The 21,190-nt window shown below is 40.9% G+C and overlaps 1 protein-coding gene across 2 annotated transcripts; it reads right to left on the minus strand.

Annotated features, from left to right (window-relative positions):
• Positions 1–12,695: 12,695 nt before the first annotated feature.
• On the minus strand, positions 12,696–20,902 carry LOC122439223. Of its 2 annotated transcripts, none has more exons than XM_043464315.1 (4): positions 20,724–20,902; positions 20,476–20,566; positions 15,023–15,199; positions 12,696–12,981 (listed from the first exon to the last, which is right to left on the minus strand). In XM_043464315.1, the coding sequence occupies exons 2-4, from the start codon at positions 20,540–20,542 to the stop codon at positions 12,791–12,793; spliced, it is 435 nt and encodes a 144-aa protein (XP_043320250.1). In that variant the 5' UTR covers positions 20,543–20,566; positions 20,724–20,902; the 3' UTR covers positions 12,696–12,790. The 2 variants fall into 2 exon arrangements, with proteins under 2 accessions (XP_043320250.1, XP_043320249.1); XM_043464314.1 differs by having other exon boundaries at positions 20,476–20,562; positions 20,724–20,864.
• Between the last annotated feature and the right edge of the window lie 288 nt (positions 20,903–21,190).

Below are 21,190 nucleotides of genomic sequence, written 5' to 3' on the forward strand. Positions count from 1 at the left end.
ACTTCCTTCAGACCATGCTGACCTCACTGAGGTTACAGCTGCTTCTGTGTCTCAGGATCCCCTCTCCCTTTTCATTTCCTCCCCAGAGCTCCATAGTTACTGGCACCGTGACTGCACAGGCCACAGCACAGCTTGCTTACATCTTCATCTTCATGTGGCTGCTGACTCCAGCTGCCAGGGGCACCACCAGAGCTGACATGCTCTTAGAACCTCCTGGAAATTCCCCACTCAGGCTTGATGCGAGGAAGAAGCAATACTTTAGGGGAACAGCAAAGAGTCACACAGGAATGGGAATCAGGGTGCTGAGGTTTGGGAAGGCAGCTGGAGAGTGAGCAGGGCTATATTATGGGAGGTTCCACGTGGTGGAAGGACTCAGGCTTTAGATGGAGGGCTGAAGAGGGCCATGGCAGAGGTAAGTACAGAAGCAGGAAGAGGATTGGGTTTTCATACTAGGAAGCTCTCTCAGACTGTAGGGTGCAGGTAGAAAGACAACAGGAAGACAGTGCAGGGAGGGAATTTATTTACTTTTTAAACATTTTACTTTGGATTGGAGTACAGCTGATTAACAAACAATGTTGTAATAGTTTTCCCATGAACAGCAAAGGGCCTCAGCCATAAAAATACATGTATCCATTCTCCCTCCCAAACTCCCCTCCCATCCAGGCGACCACACAACAACGAGCAGAGTTCCATGTGTTATACAGTAGGTCTCCATTGGTTATCTATTTTAAATAGAGCAGCGTGTTACATGTCTATCCCCAACTCCCTAACTATCCCTTCCCTCCAACCTTCCCCCTGGCAACTGTGTGTTCTCTTGTCTGTGAGTCTCTCTCTTTTTTCCTAGTAAGTAAGTTCACTTTTATAGTAAGTTCATTTGCATCATTTCTTTTTAGATTCCACATATAGGGATGTCATATGATATTTCAGGGAGGGAGTTTAAACAGAGAAGTAGTAGGGACCTGCCCAGGGCAAGCACTCTTTCACATTGCATAACTGAGAGTAATTGATACAATTCTATGCACTTCTATTTGCCCTGCTGCCACTTGCCTCCTCACCAAGAGTAGGGAAGAGGGCAAAGCACCACTCCTGTTCAATGTCTACATTCCTTCCCTTGGCTATTCATAGTTAGCTCTGGATTCCTGTCCTCTGGGCTGGGTTTAGGACTTCCCACCTAGATAAAGCCCTTTGCTGCCAATTCCTCCTTAGTCCCTGCCAGAGCTCTGGGATAAGCCCTATGTCTGAGGAGCTCCACAGAATTCTGTGTTTACATTGTACAGTTGGACAAATCATGAATCACTGATTTAAAAATCAGTGGTTTTTACAATTTGCTCTTTATAATTTGAAAATTTGCCCAGGTTATTTTATTTAGAATAATCTTTATTCATATATTGTAGGATTTGTGTGTGTAATGCTCAGTTATGTATGACTACAGCCTGCCAGGCTCCTCTGTCCATGGGAATTTTCCAGCAAGCATACAGCATTGGGTTGCCATATCCTCCTCCGGGATTGTCGGATTTACATACAGTAAAATGTAAATGTGTTGACTAATGAGTTTTGACAAATGTGCCCAGGTAACCACTCCTTCAGACAAGATATAGAAGCTCTCTCCCCCTATATCCTCAAGGTCCCCCAGTCTCCTTGAAGTCCACCTGACTCTGGCCCCAGGCTTCCACCTGCATCTTCGCTGTCCCACCCTGGAAGAGTCAGGCAGCTCTTCTGCTCATAAAGTAAGTCCTCTACATATGAATCTCCAAGTTGTAAACTTTCAAAGATGTGAATGTGCACTTGTGTGTCCGGTCACATAAGTTAGTTCATGTGTCTGGCAGACTTTGTCACATGCGTGGACCCTCCACAAGTGGCTGTGCTTTTGTGTACTGTACAGAGTACAGTAGTATAATATCTTTATTTGAAGCTAGATCTGCTCTAGAATGACTTTGCTGAACTCCTTGCTGTCCAGCACGAGGAGCTTATCAATGAAGAGCTGAGGGAATTGGAGGCCCAGAGAAAGCATGAAGAGAGACAGGAGGAAGAAGTAACTGAATGTATTGCTGATTCTGATCGTGACGCCAGTTGTCTTGCTGTTCACACTGTTTGCTGAACCCGGGGTGGGCAAGGCAGAAGCTAAGAGGCTGGAAGAAGACGTGAGGAGCCGTAGGAGCTGCAGACACATTTATTCTCTCCTGGCTGGCATGGCAGCCATAACATAACCTCATAAAACGTAATCATTATGCTGCTCCAGTGTAGCCCCAGGGAAGCAGCAGCCAGGGCTTTCATAGTGAAGCTCATAGAGGCATACCACACACAGCCCCCAGGACTTTTCCAGTGGAGCTTATATAATAAAAGTAGCCCCTGTCCAAGCGAGTACCTCCTGTCACACGTGAGCAGTGCTATAAATGATCTCAGCTGTTACGTAATCATTATTTACAAAACGTGGGGCAAGAGCAAGAGGCTGTGGGGTGAGAGAGATGGACCACATCATCTTGGCTAATTTGCTCTTTCCCTACACTGAAGAACCCAAGAGATTAACGATGCAGGAAATGGCAAGGGGATTCTCTCTGTTTGAGGAGGCACTGTTAGTTTTTGAGGCCCAGGACCTGAAAGTAGGATGGTACACAATGATTGCAGCAGCTGGTCAGTATGCAGTCCAGTGTTATGTCTCATCTATGAAAAGAAAAAGAGCTACTAACTAGACATCACTGGATCGTTTTTTCAAGAGAGTAGATAGAATTGAATTCAGTAGGAACCAGAACCTGTGCCATCAATATCAGGCTTGAGTGAAATTGAAGATTGCCTTTCATCTCCTATTGCTCACAATCCTTCGCCTCTATCATTTCCCTCCTCCTCTCCTTCCTCCAGTCAGTAACTCTTCTTGTCTGTTTACTTGATGCCAGCCCCTGTATGCCAGCCGTTTTACTGTACTACTGTATTTTTCAAGGTACTGTACTGTAAGATTATGTTGACTAAAAAATATTAGTCACAATCTGTAAATAGAGTTATTTCATTCGTTGGAAATGTTTGGAGACAGCATCTCAATAGTTCTGAGGAGGTGGAAGTGGGAGTCAGGTTATACACAAGCTTGCAACAAAGCAGCGGGGTGGGCAGGCAGTCTAAACATCAAAGATGTAAGTAAGGAAACTCAGATATCAAGTTAAGGCAGTTAGCATTCTCCTATGTATGCTAAGACATCAGCCTTTGGGCTCACTGGATTTATTCCTTTCATGTGCCCCACAGCTATCTGGGGGCCAAATCCTGTTTCCTGACTGTTTATATCAATTCCTCGTTCACTGTAAGGGTTGGCAGGTGAGGCAGATGGCTGCTTCTTGTATTCCCCCAGCTCTTCAGGATTCACTGTGGAGGGTGTCGGCAACTGCTGGATCCCAGGCATTGTGTTCCCTTTCCCACATTCACATTTGGAGGGCCAGAATCACAGATAGCTGTGAAATATTTTTGCCCACCATTATGCAGGAAGTATTTCATTTCACAATTAAAAACATTTTCTTTATTTTTTGTGTTTGTTTTTCATTTATTATTTGTGTGAAAACATTATAAAACCTTTTACAGTACAGTACTATATAGCCAGTTGTGTTAGTTGGGTACCTAGTCTAAGTTTGTTGGACTTAATGAACAAACTGGACTTACAAATGTGCTCTCAGAATGGAACTCACTTGTAAGAAGGGCACTTAACTCTACTGGACCGAACTGAGGTGCTATTTGGCACCACCTAGGCACAAGGCTATGGGCAACATAGGTTCTGGGGGGTCAGCTCTTCTCAGCAACAACTCTTCCCCATGGAAGGAGGAGGTCAGGGCACTGTTTCCACCAGGTTTCAAGTCCTTCCACCCTGCCCTCCTCCCCGACACTCACTTTCTGGGCTGGGAAGACAGAAGGAGGGTGTGAGATTCTCTTCCTTGTAGATTGAAAATAGCATCTGTTGACTGAAAAAAAAAGACAACCTAAAAGTTGTCACCCTGCTCATTTAACTTATATGCAGAGTGTGTGTTAGTTGCTCAGTCATGTCTGACTCTTTGCAACCCCATGGACTATAGTCTGCCAGCCTCCTCTGTCCATGGGATTCTCCAGTCAAGAATACTGGAGTGGGTTGCCATTCCTTTCTCCAGGGGATTTTCCCCACCCAGGGGCTGAACCCAGGTCTCCTGCACTGCAGGCAGATTCTTTTTTGTCTGAGCCACCAGGGAAGCCCAAGCTTTCCATATGGAAGTCAAATTCTACAAACTTTAAAATAGTTTTAATCTTGGGATTTGGCATCGGAAGAGTCCTTTTTTCTCTTATTGTTTTGTTGTTGAACTCAAGTTCATGTGCCTGATGTACAGTGAGGTCAAAGAAACTAAAACATCACAGTTTGGAGCAGAGAAAGATTTACTGCAAGGGCCATGCAAGAAGAATGGGTGGCTTGTACTCAGAAAACCTGAGCTCCCCAATGATTTTGGGGGAAGAGTTTTCATGGGAAAAATTTAGCCAGAGGTTTGCAGACTGTTGGCTTCCCTGGTGGCTCAGATGGTAAAGAATATGCCTGCAATGCAGAAGACCTGGTTTTGATTTCCTGGGTCTGGAAGATTCCCTGGAGAATTTTCCTCTGATTGGATGGGGTGTGATAACAGGGTGGTGTTACAGGAATCTCAACCATCAGTCCTTTTGTTCCAACCAGTCTTGGGTCTATGTGCTTGTGTTCAGTGTAAAGTTACCATCTTCTACCTGGGTGGGTATTCAAGGGATTAGATCTGATAGAGTGCCTGAAGAACTATGGATGGTTTGTGACACTGTACAGGAGGCAGTGATCAAGACCATCCCCAAGAAAAAGAAATGGAAAAAGGCAAAATGGTCATCTGAGGAGGCCTTACAAATAGCTGAGAAAAGAAGAGAAGTGAAAGGCAAAGGAGAAAAGGAAAGATATACCCATCTGAATGCAGAGTTCCAAAGAATAGCATGGAAAGATAAGAATGCTTTCCTCAGTGATCAGTGTAAGGAAATAGAGGAAAACAATCAAATGTGAAAGACTAGAGATCTCTTCAAGAAAATTAGAGATACCAAGGGAACATTTCATGCAAAGATGGGCACAATAAAGGACAGAAATGGTATGGATCTAACAGAAGCAGAAGATATTAAGAAGAGGTGGCAAGAATACACAGAAGAGGATTGTTTTGGGGTGAAATGTCCTATAGATATCAATCTGTGGGAGAAGGCAAGGGTGGGATGTTTAGAGAGAACAGCATTGGAACATGTATATTATCTAGGGTGAAACAGATCACCAGCCCAGGCTGGATGCATGAGACAAGTGCTTGGGCCTGGTGCACTGGGAAGACCCAGAGGAATCGGGTGGAGAGGGAGGTGGGAGGGGGGATCGGGATGGGGAATACATGTAAATCCATGGCTGATTCATGTCAATGTATGACAAAAACCACTACAATATTGTAAAGTAATTAGCCTCCAACTAATAAAAATAGATGGAAAGCAAACACACAAACAAAAAGAATACACAGAAGAACTACACAAAAAAGATATTCATGACCCAGATAACTATGATAGTGTGATCACTCACCTAGAACCAGACATCCTGGAATGCAAAGTCAAGTGGGCCGTAGGAAGCACCACTATGAACAAAGCTAGTGGAGGTGACGGAATTCCAGTTGAGCTATTTCAAATCCTAAAAGATGATGCTGTGAAAGGGCTGACTCAATATGCCAGCAAATTGGGAAAACTCAGCAGTGGCCACAGGACTGGAAAAGGTCAGTTTTATTCCAATCCCAAAGAAAGGCAATGCCAAAGACTGGTCAAACTATCACACAATTGCACTCATCTCACACGCTAGCAAAGTAATGCTCAAAATTCTCCAAGCCAGGCTTCAACAGTACATGAACCATGAACTTCCAGATGTTCAAACTGGATTTAGAAAAGGCAGAGGAGTCAGAGACCAAATTGCCAATATCTGTTGGATCATCGAAAAAGCAAGAGAGTTCCAGAAAAACATCGACTTCTGCTTTATTGACGATGCCAAAGCCTTTGAATCTGTGGATCACAACAAACTGTGTAAAATTCATAAAGAGATGGGAATACCAGACCACCTGACCTGCCTCTTGATAAATATGTATGCAGGTCAAGAAGCAACAGTTAGAACTGGACATGGAACAATAGACTGGTTCCAAATAGGGAAAGGAGTACATCAAGGTTGTATACTGTCACCCTGTTTATTTAACTTAAATACAGAATATATCATGCAAAATGCCAGGCTGGATGAAGTACAAGCTGGAATCAAGATTGCCAGGAGAAATATCAATAACCTCAGATACGCAGATGATACCACTCTTATGGCAGAAAGAGAACTAAAGAGCCTCTTGATGAAAGTGAAAGAGGAGAGTGAAAAACTTGGCTTAAAACTCAATATTTAGAAAACTAAGATCATGGCATCCAGTTCCATCACCTCACAGCAAATAGATGGGGAAACAATGGAAACAGGGACAGACTTTATTTTTTTGGGCTCCAAAATCACTGCAGATGGTGACAGCAGCCATGAAATTAAAAGACGCTTGCTCCTTGGAAAGAAAAGTTATGACCAACCTAGACAGCATGTTAAAAAGCAGAGACATTACTTTGCCAACAAAGGTCCGTCTAGTCAAACCTATGGTTTTTCCAGTAGTCATGTATGGATGTGAGAGTTGGACTATAAAGAAAGCTGAGTGGTGAAGAATTGATGCTTTTGAACTGTGGTGTTGGAGAAGACTCTTGAGAGTCCCTTGGACTGCAAGGAGATCCAACCAGTCCTTCCTAAAGGAGATCAGTCCTGAGGGTTCATTGGAAGGACTGACATTGAAGATGAAACTCTAATACTTTGGCCACCTAATGTGACGAACTGTCTCATTGGAAAAAGACCTTGATTCTGGGAAAGATTGAAGGTAGGAAATGGGGATGATAGAGGATGAGATGGTTGGATGGCATCACCGACACGATGGACATAAGTTTGAGCAAGCTTGGGGAGTTGGTGATGGTAGAGAAGACTGGCGTGCTACAGTCCACGCGGTCGCAAAGAGTCAAACACGACTGAGCAACTAAACTGAACTGAACCTGGGTGGGGGTCTTAATTCCTATATAAGAACTCAGAGATACATTCTTATGTATATCTCTTGAAGAAGAACCAAGACCCTGCTTTATTATTGCACTATTGTTTCTTGATTGCTCCTCCTTGGCTTCTGTTTTCCCTCTCTTCCCTAATTAGTAATTGACTCTGTTTTTTGGAACTAGGAAGGTCTCGGAGGCTAAAGTTTTTCCTACAAACAAGAAAAGGCAAACACAGAAAGGCTTTCATACCCAGGAGGGCCCCACAGAGTCCTTCTTAGTTTCAATCCCTCCTTTTCTTTGATAGTCCTGAATTTTGAGGGGAACAGGTATTGGACAAGAAAGGGGATAACGTTTTTACAGATCTTACATAGCACTGCTGATTACAATTAAAATCTTCAGTATGTTGACTCATGTTAAAAGTATGTAAAATCATTATGGGTTTGTTCTATGAAAGATTTCATTTTCAACATAAAATCTCATGTCTATCTAGAAATATCACAAATTAGCTTTTCTTTTTATTGGAGATTAAAATTTAGCTCATGCATACAAAGAACTTGTACTCATCCTTCTCAAGCTCTTCCAAAAGACTGAAGAGGTGTGAACACTTCCAAAGACATTCTATGAAGCCACCGTCACCCTGATACTAAAACCAGAAAAACATACCACGAAGAAAGAAAATTATAGGCTAATATCTTTGAATATAGATTCTCAACAAAATATTAGCAAACACAGATGGCAACACATAAAAAAGATCATATATCACAACCAAGTTTGATACATCCCAAGTTTACAAGGATGGCTCAATGTACACAAATCAATCAATGTGATACAACACATCATTAAAAGAAAAGACAAAAGTTACATGATCATCTCAATAGATTCAGAAAAAGCATTTTATAAAATTCAATATCCATTAATTATAAAAACTCATAAAAGTGAGTATAGAGGGAACATATGTGAGCATAATAAAAGCTACTTATGACAAACCTATAGCCAATATAATACTCAGTGGTGAAAAGCTGAACACCTTCTTACTAAAATCTGGATCAAGGCAAAATCTGGATCAATATTCTTACTAAAATCTCACTCACAACACTTATATTCAACATGATATTGGAAGTGATCAGATAAGAAAAATAAGTAAAGGTATCCAAATTGGAAGGGAAGAGGTAAAATTGTCATTATATACTGATGACATGATCCTACATATAGAAAACTCTAAAGACTCTACACAAAAACTGCTAGAATTGATAAACAAATTCAACAAGGTAGTAGGATACAAGATCAACACAGAAATCTGCATTTATTTACACTAACAAGGAAATATCAGAAAGGGAATGTAAAATTATGTTTCAAAAAGAAATGCTTAAGAATAAACCTGACTAAGGATATAAAAGACTTACATGTTGAGAACTATAAAACATTAATAAAAGAAACTGAAGGTGATTCAAAGAAATGGAAAGACATTCCATGCTCTTGGATTGAAAGAATTAATACTGTTTAAAATAGCCATACTACCCAAAGCAATCTACAAGTTTAATGTAATTCCTAGCAAATGACCCATGACATTTTTCACAGAACTAGAATAAATAATCCTAAAATTTACATGGAACCATAAAATTCAGAATTGCAGCAATTCTGAGAAAAAAGAACAAAGTAGGAGGCATTACCCTCCCAGACTTCAGACAATACTACCAAGCTATAGTAATCAAAACAGTTGTGGTACTGGCACAAAAACAGATGGATCAATGGAACAGAATGAAGAGCTCAGAAATAAACCCACACCTCTGATCAATTTACCTTTGACAAAGGGGGGCAATGGGAAAGTCTCTTCAGCAAGTGGTATTGGGGAAGTTTGACAACCTCAATGAAGTTATAACACATCGTCACACCATACACAAGAATAAACTCAATGATTCAAAGACTTAAATATAAGACATGATACCATAAAACTCCTAGAAGAGAACATAGGAAAAACATTCTCTGCCCATAACAACAACAACAAAAGGACAACCTGCAGACCAGGAGAAAATACTTACAAATGATATGACTGACAACGGCTTAATTTACAAATAGCTCATATAATTGAACAACAAAAAATTAAACAATCCAATGAAAAAATGGGAAGAACTAAATAGACATTTCTCCAAAGAAGACATAGATGGCCACCAGAGACATGAAAAGGTGTTCAATATTGTTAATTATTAGAGAAATGCAAATCAAAACTATGTTCTAGCAATCCCACTCCTGGGCATACACACCGAGGAAACCAGATCTGAAAGAGACACGTGTACCCCAAAGTTCATCACAGCACTGTTTATAATAGCCAGGACATGGAAGCAACCTAGATGCCCATCAGCAGACGAATGGATAAGAAAGCTGTGGTACATATACACAATGGAATATTACTCAGCCATTAAAAAGAATACATTTGAATCAGTTCTAATGAGATGGATGAAACTGGAGCCCATTATACAGAGTGAAGTAAGCCAGAAAGATAAACACCAATACAGTATACTAATGCATATATATGGAATTTAGAAAGATGGTAACGATAACCCTATGTGCAAGACAGAAAAAGAGACACAGATGTATAGAACAGACTTTTGGACTCTATGGGAGAAGGCGAGGGTGGGATGTTCTGAGAGAACAGCATTGAAACATGTATATTATCAAGTGTGAAACAGATCACCAGTCCAGGTTGGATGCATGAGACAAGTGGTCGGGGCTGGTGCAGTGGGATGACCCAGAGGGATGGGATGGGGAGGGAGGTTCAGGATGGGGAACACATGTAAATCCATGGCTAATTCATGTCAATGTATGGCAAAAACCACTACAATACTGTAAAGTACTTAGCCTCCAACTAATAAAAATAATTGGGAAAAAAATAAAGTAAAAAGGAATTTTTTAGGAAAAAAAAATTTGTATTTTAATAAAGAGCAACAAAACAAAACAAAACTAAGTTCTCACATTGGTCAGAATGGCCATAATTAAAGTCTATGAATGACAAATGCTGGAAAGGATATGGAGAAAAGGGAACTCTCCTATACTGTTAGTAAGAATGTAAGTTATGCAGCCACTATGAAAAGCAGTATGGAGGTTCCTCAGAAAACTAAAAATAGAGTTGCCATATGATCCAGCAATCCCACTCCTGGGTATACATCTAGACAAAACTACAATTCAAACACATACATTCACTCCTCTGTTTATAGCAGCACTATTCACAATAGCCAAGCCATGGAAACAACCTACATGTCTGTCAACAGATGAATGGATAAAGGTGTGGTGTGTGCTTGCTAAGTCACTTCAGTCAAGTCCGACTCTTTGAAACCCTATGGACTGTAGCCCTCGAGGCTCCTCTGTCCATGGGATTCTCCAGGCAAGAATACTGGACTGGGTTGTCATGTCCTCCTCCAGTGGATCTTCCTGACCCAGGGATTGAACCTGCATCTCCTGCGGCTCCTGTGATGCAGGCAGATTCTTTACTGCTGAGCCACCCGGGAAGCCTAAAGATGTGGTACATATATACAATGAAATATTACTCATAGAAAAGAATGAAATAATGCCATTTGCAGCAACATGGCTGGAACTAGAGATTATTATAGTAAGTTAGGTAAGTCAGAAAGAGAAAAGCAAACACCATATGACATCACATATATGTGGAATCTAAAATAGAACACAAGTGAACTTATCTATGAAACAGACACACAGACAGAGTATAGACTTGCAGTTGCCAAGGGGGTGCAGAAGGGATGGAGTGGGAGTTTGGGTTGGCAGATAGAAACTGTTATATATAGAATGGATAAACAACAAGGTCCTACTATATAGCATAGGGAACTACATTCAATATCCTGTGATAAACCATAGTAGAAAAAATATGAAAAAGAATGTATATAACTGAGTCACTTGTAAATCAACTATACTTCAATAAAAAAATATTATCTCATGCTTGTGCAGTGTAATATCAATGGGAAAATGTAAATTACCTTCCTGGTCCTTAATTATTAAACACTTGGTAAGTATTCCTTTTTTTCCAAGGAAATCTTGAATTGGGGCAAACGACGATAATTGTAAAATTCTTCTATGATTCATTTAACAAGCACTGGCAAACAACACAAGATTATTAAATTCACTATATTCTATTTAACGGCTCCATAAACTGATGATCATTTGCAACACTGCACACTCAATGACTTTTAAATCTATCTGTGGCCCTTTTTTTCTTCTATGGTATTTTCCTTTTTCCTTTTCTTATTTACTATTTTATTTCTTAAATTAATTTTTATTTTATCCTTAATTTTTTAAACAATTTTTATTTTAAAAGTATTTTAAAATTTATTTTTATTAGAGTTGTAACACTTGTCATAGAGGCTGCTTTAGAAAACTTGAGCAAAAACACTTCCAGTGAAATAAAGCAATAAGAAAAACATCTGCCTCTTATTTGTTTTCTCAGGTTAATCTCCCAAGGCAAAAATAAATAAATAGACAAAAGCAAAAATAAACATGTGGGACCTAGTCAAACTTACAAGCTTTTGCATAGCAAAAGACACCATAAATAAAACAAAAAGACAACCTAATGACTAGGAAAAAATGTTTCCAAATGATGGCCCAAGTGAGCACTGTAACTTGAAACTGCCAGGTGATTCTAAGAGCAATCAGGAGCAAGAACCACAGAGAGGTCTCAGTCTTGAGATGGTATCTCTAGCAGACCGAGGGGAACTGTTTTCCAACCTGCAGGGAGGGGGCCTGTGCTCAGCTCACTGTGTTCACCAATTGGTGGCACTTCCCATCAGGCACAGATAGAGGCTTCTAGACAGGTCCATATATTTACTGACACCTTCTTCTTCCACTTTCCCTACTATTTTTTTTTTTTCACTGTTTAAGGAATTTTTATTAAAGCAAGAATTTTATAATCCAAATTACGTTTCCTTGCTCAGTTATCAATTCTGTTACTTAAAACAGAAGTGACATTCTGAGCTATTCCACAGTAAAGAATTACAAAATTAAAGAAAGGAATGCTTTAAATTTTTGTACTTTGCTGAAAATTCTTTTTCCCATGGTCTATAAAACATTAATTTGTTTTTATATTTTACTATTTTTTTGTGTTTTTTTGTTGTTTTTAAATCAATATTATGGGAAAAAAATTGCAAAATATAAAATAAATAAAAAAAGGAAAGGAAATTTTGAACCTTATGTACCGAGCAAATGCCAGGTCTAGCAAACATAGTGCTAGTCCTAGACCACTTTCCTTACTATTAGTCTTAGCTGCTGTGCTGCAGCCTCTGCCCGCTTTCCCATCTCTGTGTCTTAATGCACACTATCCCTGGGGCCAAATAGTACAGATCTCCTCAAAGTTCATGTAAATTCTTAACCTTTCCCTAATCAAATTCATGCTCTCCCACTTCTATCTAGCTTGTGTCTAGAACCATCAGCTTTGGCTACCTGAGCAGGGGTTCCACTCTCATTCTTGCTTTTTGCATTGCTTTTTAAACATTTAATGTGTGCATATCCTTATTCTCAAAATGCCCTGGGATCTTCTTAAAAGAAGGGAGCCAACACTGATTGTGTGAGGGTGGATACACAAATAAAACTTGCTGAATCATAAATAAATTGACAACTGAACACACCTAGGGAAAATTTAATAGACATGAAAGAATTCATAAACCAAAAAAATAACTGTTTAATTCATAAATGGAGATGGCTGGGCCCTTGCAGGAGCTCAATAAAGCAGCTTCTCCAGGAAGAGAACAAAGATGACGGGAGGTGGGAGTCTGATCCTGGTCCCACTGTTGATGGCTGGTCTGCAATTTTTACTCTGGTTAGCAATTGGAAAACCCATATAAGTTATTGTCTCTTCGCAGAGATCTGCTTGTATGCATCTTTTCACTTCAATAGGCATGTCTTTAAGACCTGCAAGAAACCATAAATGTTACTTCCACTTCATCCTTCTTTATAATCCCTTTTTTACCACCCCAACCTGGGCTGGAGTAAAATAGAAACCAGGCCACACAATTTGAGTGTGAGTCATTAAATATGATTCTCTCTAACAGGGTTGGTATTCTCCAAACACAGGGCCTTCAAATCCTCAAATCCCCTCACAGCCCATCTCAGTCAAATATTGGAACCCTCATGGAACTTTATGAACCTTCTTTAAATAAGCTTTTTTCCAATTCCTATTATCACTTGGGGATCTAGCATTGTGTTTTTATGACATTTTATGTTTTAGACATTTTATGCAGATAATCGGAGAAGGCAATGGCAACCCACTCCAGTACTCTTGCCTGGAAAATCCCATGGACGGAGGAGCCTGGTAGGCTGCAGTCCATGGGGTCGTGAAGAGTTGGACACGACTGAGTGACTTCACTTTCACTTTTCACTTTCATGCATTGGAGAAGGAAATGGCAACCCACTCCAGTGTTCCTGCCTGGAGAATCCCAGGGACGGGGGAGCCTGGTGGGCTGCCGTCTATGGAGTCGCACAGAGTTGGACACGACTGGAGTGACTTAGCAGCAGCAGCATGCAGATAATAATAAGAATCTCTTCCTTTTATTGGTCCTCAAATGACTTTGTTAGTAGCATCTTGCATGCTGCTGATCTATAAGGATTTGATGTTTCTGTGTTTTGGTTAGGTATAAACCCTTTCTGATTTTAAGGACATAAATCCAATCTCCTATTCTTTATCTTTTTAAAAATATCAATATCAGCCATAAAAAGGCTATCACTTTGATTGTATTCCCTGCCTTTCAAAGTGCCTTCAGATACATCCTTTCACATGCAGCTGTTGGTGATTTCACCTCACCTCCTCTGGGTGCCATTTCCAGTGACTGCTCTGTTAAAGCAAAGAATCACTGTTATGCAAATTATAGAAAGTAGAAATGTGAGAACCTCAGAGACCAACCAAAATGACTAGCCCCTGTGATTATCTCATTAATGAAGAATTCAAGAAGGCTGAACTCCCCAGAATTAGCAGGAGGAAGAAGAAGAGCTATGAAAACAACCCAATCCTCACGGTACTCTGCCCACTGCTCTTCACACTATACTGTATTGTGTCCATGTGTGCTAAGTCGCCTCAGTTGTGTCTGACTCTTTGTGACCCTATGGGCTGTAGCACGCCAGGCTCCTCTGTCCATGGGATTCTCCAGGCAAGAATACTGGAGTGGGTTGCTATGCCCTCCTCCAGGGGATCTTCGTGACCCAGTGATTGAACCCATGCCTCCTGCACCTCTTGCACTGCAGGCGGACTCTTTACCGCTGAGCCACTGGGGAAGACCCACACTATGCTACTATTCGTAATGAATTTCTAATTTGTGTCTTCAGTTGGTTTAGAATTTTATGTAGGATCGTCTCAAATTAAGCACAGTAAATTATGCTTTATGATACCTTTGAGGAAAGTTTAAGTTTAGTCACTGCCTTTCTCCAAAGTTTTTACTTTCAAAGTTAAAAAAAACACAAAAAAACAGAAAAACAGGGTTAGAGGTAACACAAACTACCCGTGTTTCAAAAAACTAACCAAAGTTTGCAGAGGTTGAAAGGTCACTCAATATGCTGAAATAACTTCCTCAAAGATATCAGAAAGTCTGTTAATACGAGCATGCAAAAATTCATATATGAACAAATGAATGTGAGAAAACTAATTAGACATATTTTCAGAATCAAGCCACTCTGGGTATCCTTATTTCTAAGAGATTTGAACAAAAGCTTATTTCTCCTCAACCCCACCCTTAAGGCCTATGCCCCATAAGCTTGTGAGAGACTGCTACTTTAGGTGCGACCTGTTGGGTCTACATTGCATCCTAGAAAGTGAAAGTGAAGTTACTCAGTTGTGTCCGACTCTTTGCGACCCCATGGACTGCAGCCTACCAGGCTCCTCTGTCCATGGGATTTTCCAGGCAAGAGTACTGGAGTGGGGTGCCATTTTCTTCTCCAGAAGGACAAGTACCTAGAGACGTACCTGTGTTTATGATGCCAGAAAATTCAACACACTGCAGTCTATCTGCTCGGCACCACTTGAGATCAGTGTGACACTTTCTTCCCATCACAGCAAAGCATGTTGGACACTTATAGCCATTGGACTGGAATTTATTAACATCCTTCTCATCGAGGTCATTTATTTTAATCTCCCAGGAGACTGTATACAAAAATAAAAGGAAGAAAACTGGCTGGCTATTTACCACTGGCAGGCAAATGAAGCCACGCTCATGGAGCAGAATTAGAGTTAGATCTGCCCCATTCACCCTCCCCAATACCTTCCCCGGGCATTTTGTGTGTGACATTTAACACTGGAATTACCACAAAAATTCCTACCTTTATGGCGCTTACATTCTGATGGAGAAGGCAGACAGAAACGACACAGTATGTCAAGTGATGATAAATTGATAAATACTAGTGAGAAGACAAAACAGGACAGGAAGGGCAGGGTGTGATTGCAATTTATAGTATGGTTTGGGAAGTTCTCACTGAAAGAGAAACTTTTTTGAATGGAGTCCTAAAAGAGATCTTCTTCCAAATACCTGTACAGAATAACTAAGTCTTACAAATAAAGGGTATGGGATGTTCAAAGAAGGGGCCGACAAGAGGGAGCCTTAACCCCTGCATTCTCTGCCTTTGGGGCTTGATAACATCCTAGTGAACTGAAGTCCACTGACCAGCCCCTGTACCTCTATCCAAGTGTCCCCACTACCAGCTACTGTTAAGAACAAAGACTAGATCTGGCTGCCCCAGTGAAAGATGTGCAGCAGAGCAGGGAATAGAAGAAACGATGGATGAAGAAGTAGAAACCTGTGGAAAGTAAGAGCAAGTTGAAAAAAGGGAGTAAAAGTCAGTATTTATTAGCAAAACTTTTCTCAGACTACTGAAAGGTGATTTCAAATTAGTTAGCTTCCCCCTCCAACAGGACCTCCCCTCTCTGGCTCTGCCAAGCCCCACAGGGAGAGTAGAGTGACACCAGGGGGACATGCCCACTTGGTGTCTGCATACCCTCCCCTCATCCTTCCTGGATATCAACAATCCTGAAATTTCTTGCTCAAGTACCACAAGCAGTTTGCAGAGCAGGTGGAATGGGGGAGCTTGAACTTGAAAACTGGTGTGTCAGTGAAGGGGAAGGTGGGGTGGTGAGAGGAAGTGGGCTGGAGACCAGGGCGGGAATCTCTCAGTGCTGGCATTCCCTGGCATGGGATCCCAAAGAGCGGGGAAATCCCAGGCATTTTAGGTCACTCTGAAGGTACGTTTGTCCAGTAAAACAAAGATTCCATCTACACCTTTTTGTTTTTGGCCTAATGTGTACCTTTTAAATATTTAGCCGTGCTGCCCTGGGTGCTGCAAATGTGAGAGCAGCAAGCCTTCCATCCTGGGCAAGAGCAGGGGTTGGGGGCTTGGCTTCTGGGGGCTGAGAGTCACATGCTACCATACGAAGAGGAAGAAGCAGAATCCAGATTAAAACCCTTTGAGATACTAAATAATCTAAAAATTTCACTTCTATTTCCAAAGAAAACAAAAACACTAATATGAAAAGATATATGCACCCCTGTTAGTGCAGCATTACTTACAAAGTCAAGATATGGAAGCAATCTAAATATCAATAGATGAATGGATAAAGATGTGTTATATATATATATATATATATATATATATATATATATATACAATGGAATATTAGCAGTAGAAAAGAATGCCATTTTCAACAACATAGATGGATTTAGAGTATATTATGCTGCTGCTGCTAAGTCGAGTCAGTCGTGTCCGACTCTGTGCGACCCCAGAGATGGCAGCCCACTAGGCTTCCTCATCCCTGGGATTCTCCAGGCAGGAACACTGGAGTGGGTTGCCATTTCCTTCTCCAATGCAGGAAAGTGAAAAGTGAAAGTGAAGCCACTCAGTCGTGACTGACTCTTTGAGACCCCATGGACTGCAGCCTACCAGGCTCCTCCATCCATGGGATTTTCCAGGCAATAGTACTGGAGTGGGTTGCCATTGCCTTCTCTGATATTATGCTAAGTTAAATAATTCATCAAGGAAAATACAAATAGCATATGATTTAACTCATGCAGAATCTAAAAAACAAATTAACAAACATAACAAAATAGACTTATAAATTCAGAAAACAAACAAGTGGTTGGAGGGGAGGGGTGTAGGAGGATGAGTGAAATAGATAAGGGAGATTAAGAAGTACAAACTTTCAGTTACAAAATAAACTGGTCAAACAGATGAAGTGTATAGCATGGGAAATATAGTCAATAAAATTGTAGTAACTTTGCACGGTGACATATGGTAACTAGATGTATCATGGTCATTTTGTAATATGTTAGAAATATCAAATCACTCTGTTGTATACCTGGAACTAACAGTGCTATAAGTCAATTATACTTCAATTAAAAAAATTAAAAAACCTACACTGTTACATTACTAGTAACTAAACTCCCCCCCCCAAAAAAAAAACAAACAAACAAACAAAATAAAACCTTGAGATTTAAGGTTTTTAAGGGTAACCTGGCCTGCCTTCCCTAGAGAGTCTTGCTTGATGGAACACATACAGAAAGGCAAAATTAATTTAAAAAATCAAACAAATTATAAAAATTTTAAGTCATTAAAGAGGTTTTCCAATTCATAGTTTCTCACCAATATGTCTCATATGCCCCTTTCTCTCTTTCCAAACTCTTTTACACCCCACTCTGATTGAAGCTACTTTCTCCAAGGTGTCTATTGAAACTGAGTTAAAATTTTAAAAATTAATAGTTTGGCTTCACCTGTTTCATTTCAGATGCTCAATAACCACATGTGACAGTGGCTAGTGACCACTGTCCCAAACAGTGTAGACACAGACCTATTGCTGATGCAGAAAATACCATTGGACAGCATTGCTCTAGAGTCTTTCATGGTAAGATGAACACAAATTGAAAATTGAAACTAAAGCATGTTGGTGAGAGTTTGAGCAACAGGCATTATCTGTTTCTAATGAGTAAATTAGGATAATTTCTTTAAAGGGCAACTTGATAAATATAGAGTAAAAATTTAGATCCCACAAACTCTTTGATCCATCAATTCTTAGGTATTTTCCTACATGTGTAATTATACCAAGTCATTTACTGAAGTATTCCCTGTAATAATAAATGATTAAAAGTGACTGAAATGCTCATGGTTACATGGATTCTGGGATGTCCATGAAATGGATATATACAGAATATGTTGTTCTAACATGCACTGATATGAAAAGCTCTCCAAGGTGTACCTTTAAGGGAAGATGTAGAATGCTAGGTATAAAATGCTGCCATGGGAAGAAAATGGTACATTTGAATATGTTTATAAATACATGAACCATCTTCGGAAAGGTAAACATGAAGGGGATAACTGGTTATCCACAGCTCCAAGAACTGAGCTGGGGGTCTACAGAGGAGAAGACAGTCTCCACCCTATACCTTTTTCATTTTATACCGGGGCATATATTATTTATTCCAAAAGTTATCTAATTAAAAACAAATAAATATAAGTAAATAAAAACAATGGGAAATAATAGAAAAGATAGGTCCTAAAGTTTTTTTTTGTCCCTTAAGAAAAGGCCTGGAAAAACCAAACATTCATAGGCAAAATTCCTGAATAGACATTTTTTCCAAGAACATACACAAATTGCCAACAGGACTGAAATGACTCACAATATTTAGTCATTAGGAAAATGCAAATCACAACCACAATATTTCACCTTACACCTGACAGAATGGTCATCATAAAGAAAACAAGAGATAACAAATGCTGGTGAGGATGTGGAGAAAAGAAATTGTAAACTGGCATAGCTACTAATGGAAAACAGTATGGAGGATCCTCAAAAAATTAAATACAGTACCTCTGTATTTAGTCCAGCAATTTTACTTCTGGGAATACATTCAAAGGAAATGAAAACACTAAAAAAAAAAGATAGCTGCACCCCTATGTTCACAACAACATTATTCCTAACATCCAAGAATGGAAGCAACCTAAGTTTCCATCAATAGATGAATGAATAAAGAAATTGTGAGATCTCTCTCTCTCTTTATATATATGTGTGTGTATATATATAGATATCATCCATAAAAACCAAGGAAATTCTGCCATTTGTGGAAACATAGATGGACCTTGAGAACATTATGCTATGTAAAGTAAGCCAGACAGAAAAAGATATGTATGTATCTCACTTATATGCAGAATCTAAAACAAATTCATAGAGAAAGCAATCAGCTTTGTGGTTACCAGAGGTAATGGAAAGGGGCATTGGGAAAACGTGGTCAAAAGGCACAAACTCTCAGTGATAAGGAAAAAGTACTAGGGACGTAATACAACATGATGCCTATAGTTAACACTGAAAGTTAGGAGAGTAAATCCTGAGTTCTCATCACAAGGGAAAAATTGAACGTACTCAGTAATTATTTCACAATAAATGTTAAGTCAAACCATTATGCTGCACACCTTAAACTTACACAGTGATGTACAGTGATGTATGTTAATTCTATATTAATAAAACCAGGAAAAAGGCTTATGGTAGAGAACATTCAAGCAAACTTCACTATAAATCATAACCACAAAACAAGCTCTGACCAGCAGAGTAAATGAGGGCAAATCTGAAGAAAAATGGTCACCAGGTTAAGTGTGGCAGTATTACTTCCTCCTCTCCCCTTGAAGTTGCCCTCGAGCCTCCCTGTGCCCTCTGGGGCTCAAGGCAATGATACCTGAACTGGAAGAAATACTGGAGTGGGTTGCCATGCCCTCCTCCCACAGGGATCAAATCAATGCAGGGATGTATCCTGCATTGCTGGCAGATTCTGAGTCACTTAGGAAGCCCATACTAGAGGCATGTGCGTGAGGGCTAAGTCACTTCAGTCGTGTCTGACTCTTTGTGACCCTGTGGCCTGTAGCCCGCCAGGCTCCTCTGTCCACGGGATTCTCCAGGCAAGAACACTGGAGTGTGTTGCCATGCCCTTCTCCAGGGGATCTTCCCGACAAGGGATCAAACCTGTATCTCTCATGTCTCCTGCACCGGCATGCGAGTTCTTTACCACTAGCCCCACCTGGGAAGCCCTGTGGATGGGCTCAGTTATTTGCCTGAGGCCAGGCAGTAAGGAGTTGGAGTTGATTTGAACTGACACTCAGGACTCTGTTCCCAGCACTGGTCGGTACATTGTAAGACCTATGAGGGCAGGGATGATGCCTGTATAGTCACTGCAGATGTCCATGCCGAGCATAGCACCCACAGGGAAAGTGTCACTGAGGTCTGCAGAATACAGACAAGAATGGAAGAACAAGGGTGGGAATGCAGGAATGAGCGCATTAATGAGAGAATGCAAAGAGGAATACAGAGGATAACTCAGCTAGGGATACAGGAATGTGGGTGGGGAAGCAGTGACGAGAGAATTTGGCTAGGGACACACCCTGTACACGTACCTGCGAGGAAAGGTGCCAAGGCCAGGCTACAGGCCAAGAGAAGGCTGCTGGGAGCTGCTTGTTGCATGGCTGATACCTTGTCCCCTTCTTTCTGAAAGACAGGAGCTAGTCAGCCCAGGTCCACAGGAAGAAACACCCAGTCTGTCCAGGATCGACCTCCCACAGGAATAGGCTTTCTGCCACTTGTGAACCCTTCCTGAGGCCCTACTTGCTGGGTGGGCCACTGTGAGCTTGGCCTTTGGAGGCACCTGGTATTCAGAAGTGGTCTGGGGCTCCTTCCGGCTTGTCCGCTACTTTCTATAGGGTTCCGGGAGCAAGTAGGCTGTGTCTAGCTCCCTGGTGTGTTGTGTGGCCAGGCAAGTGGCCACACGTGTTACCTAGCACCTGCACCCGGGAACACAGCTCTTCCTGGAGCGGGCCAGAGAGTACTGCGCAAGCGCAGGGGCGGGGCCTCTGCTTCCTGATTGGCCCATCCCTACTGGTCCCTCCTCTTGCTCTTCCCACACTTCGCGGGAGCTGTGGCCAACGAGATGCTAGAGCCTCAGAAGCTCACGTGACTGGAAAAAGGCTGATGGGCTGTTTCCGTGGTCCAGAGAATTGAGAGAAATGAGTTAAGCTGAGTTACCGCTTTTCCTCGTTGTTTGGTGTTCACTCACATACCCGCTTAAAGATATCTTATGGTGGCTGATCCAATTATCTGTCAACTCTAAACATC

Source organism: Cervus canadensis, chromosome 4 (genome assembly GCF_019320065.1).
Source record: "Cervus canadensis isolate Bull #8, Minnesota chromosome 4, ASM1932006v1, whole genome shotgun sequence".
In the NCBI taxonomy this organism is placed as follows: domain Eukaryota; kingdom Metazoa; phylum Chordata; class Mammalia; order Artiodactyla; family Cervidae; genus Cervus; species Cervus canadensis.

Bases quoted from the DNA above. Each gene is read 5' to 3' on its own strand.
- LOC122439223 (XM_043464315.1), bottom strand. From the start codon at position 20,542: ATGCAACAAGCAGCTCCCAGCAGCCTTCTCTTGGCCTGTAGCCTGGCC. The intron at 15,200-20,475 runs GTACGTGTACAG...TTTTGTATACAG, and splicing joins CTTGGCACCTTTCCTCGCAG to TCTCCTGGGAGATTAAAATA. The intron at 12,982-15,022 runs GTACGTCTCTAG...GGTTTCTTGCAG, and splicing joins TTCTGGCATCATAAACACAG to GTCTTAAAGACATGCCTATT.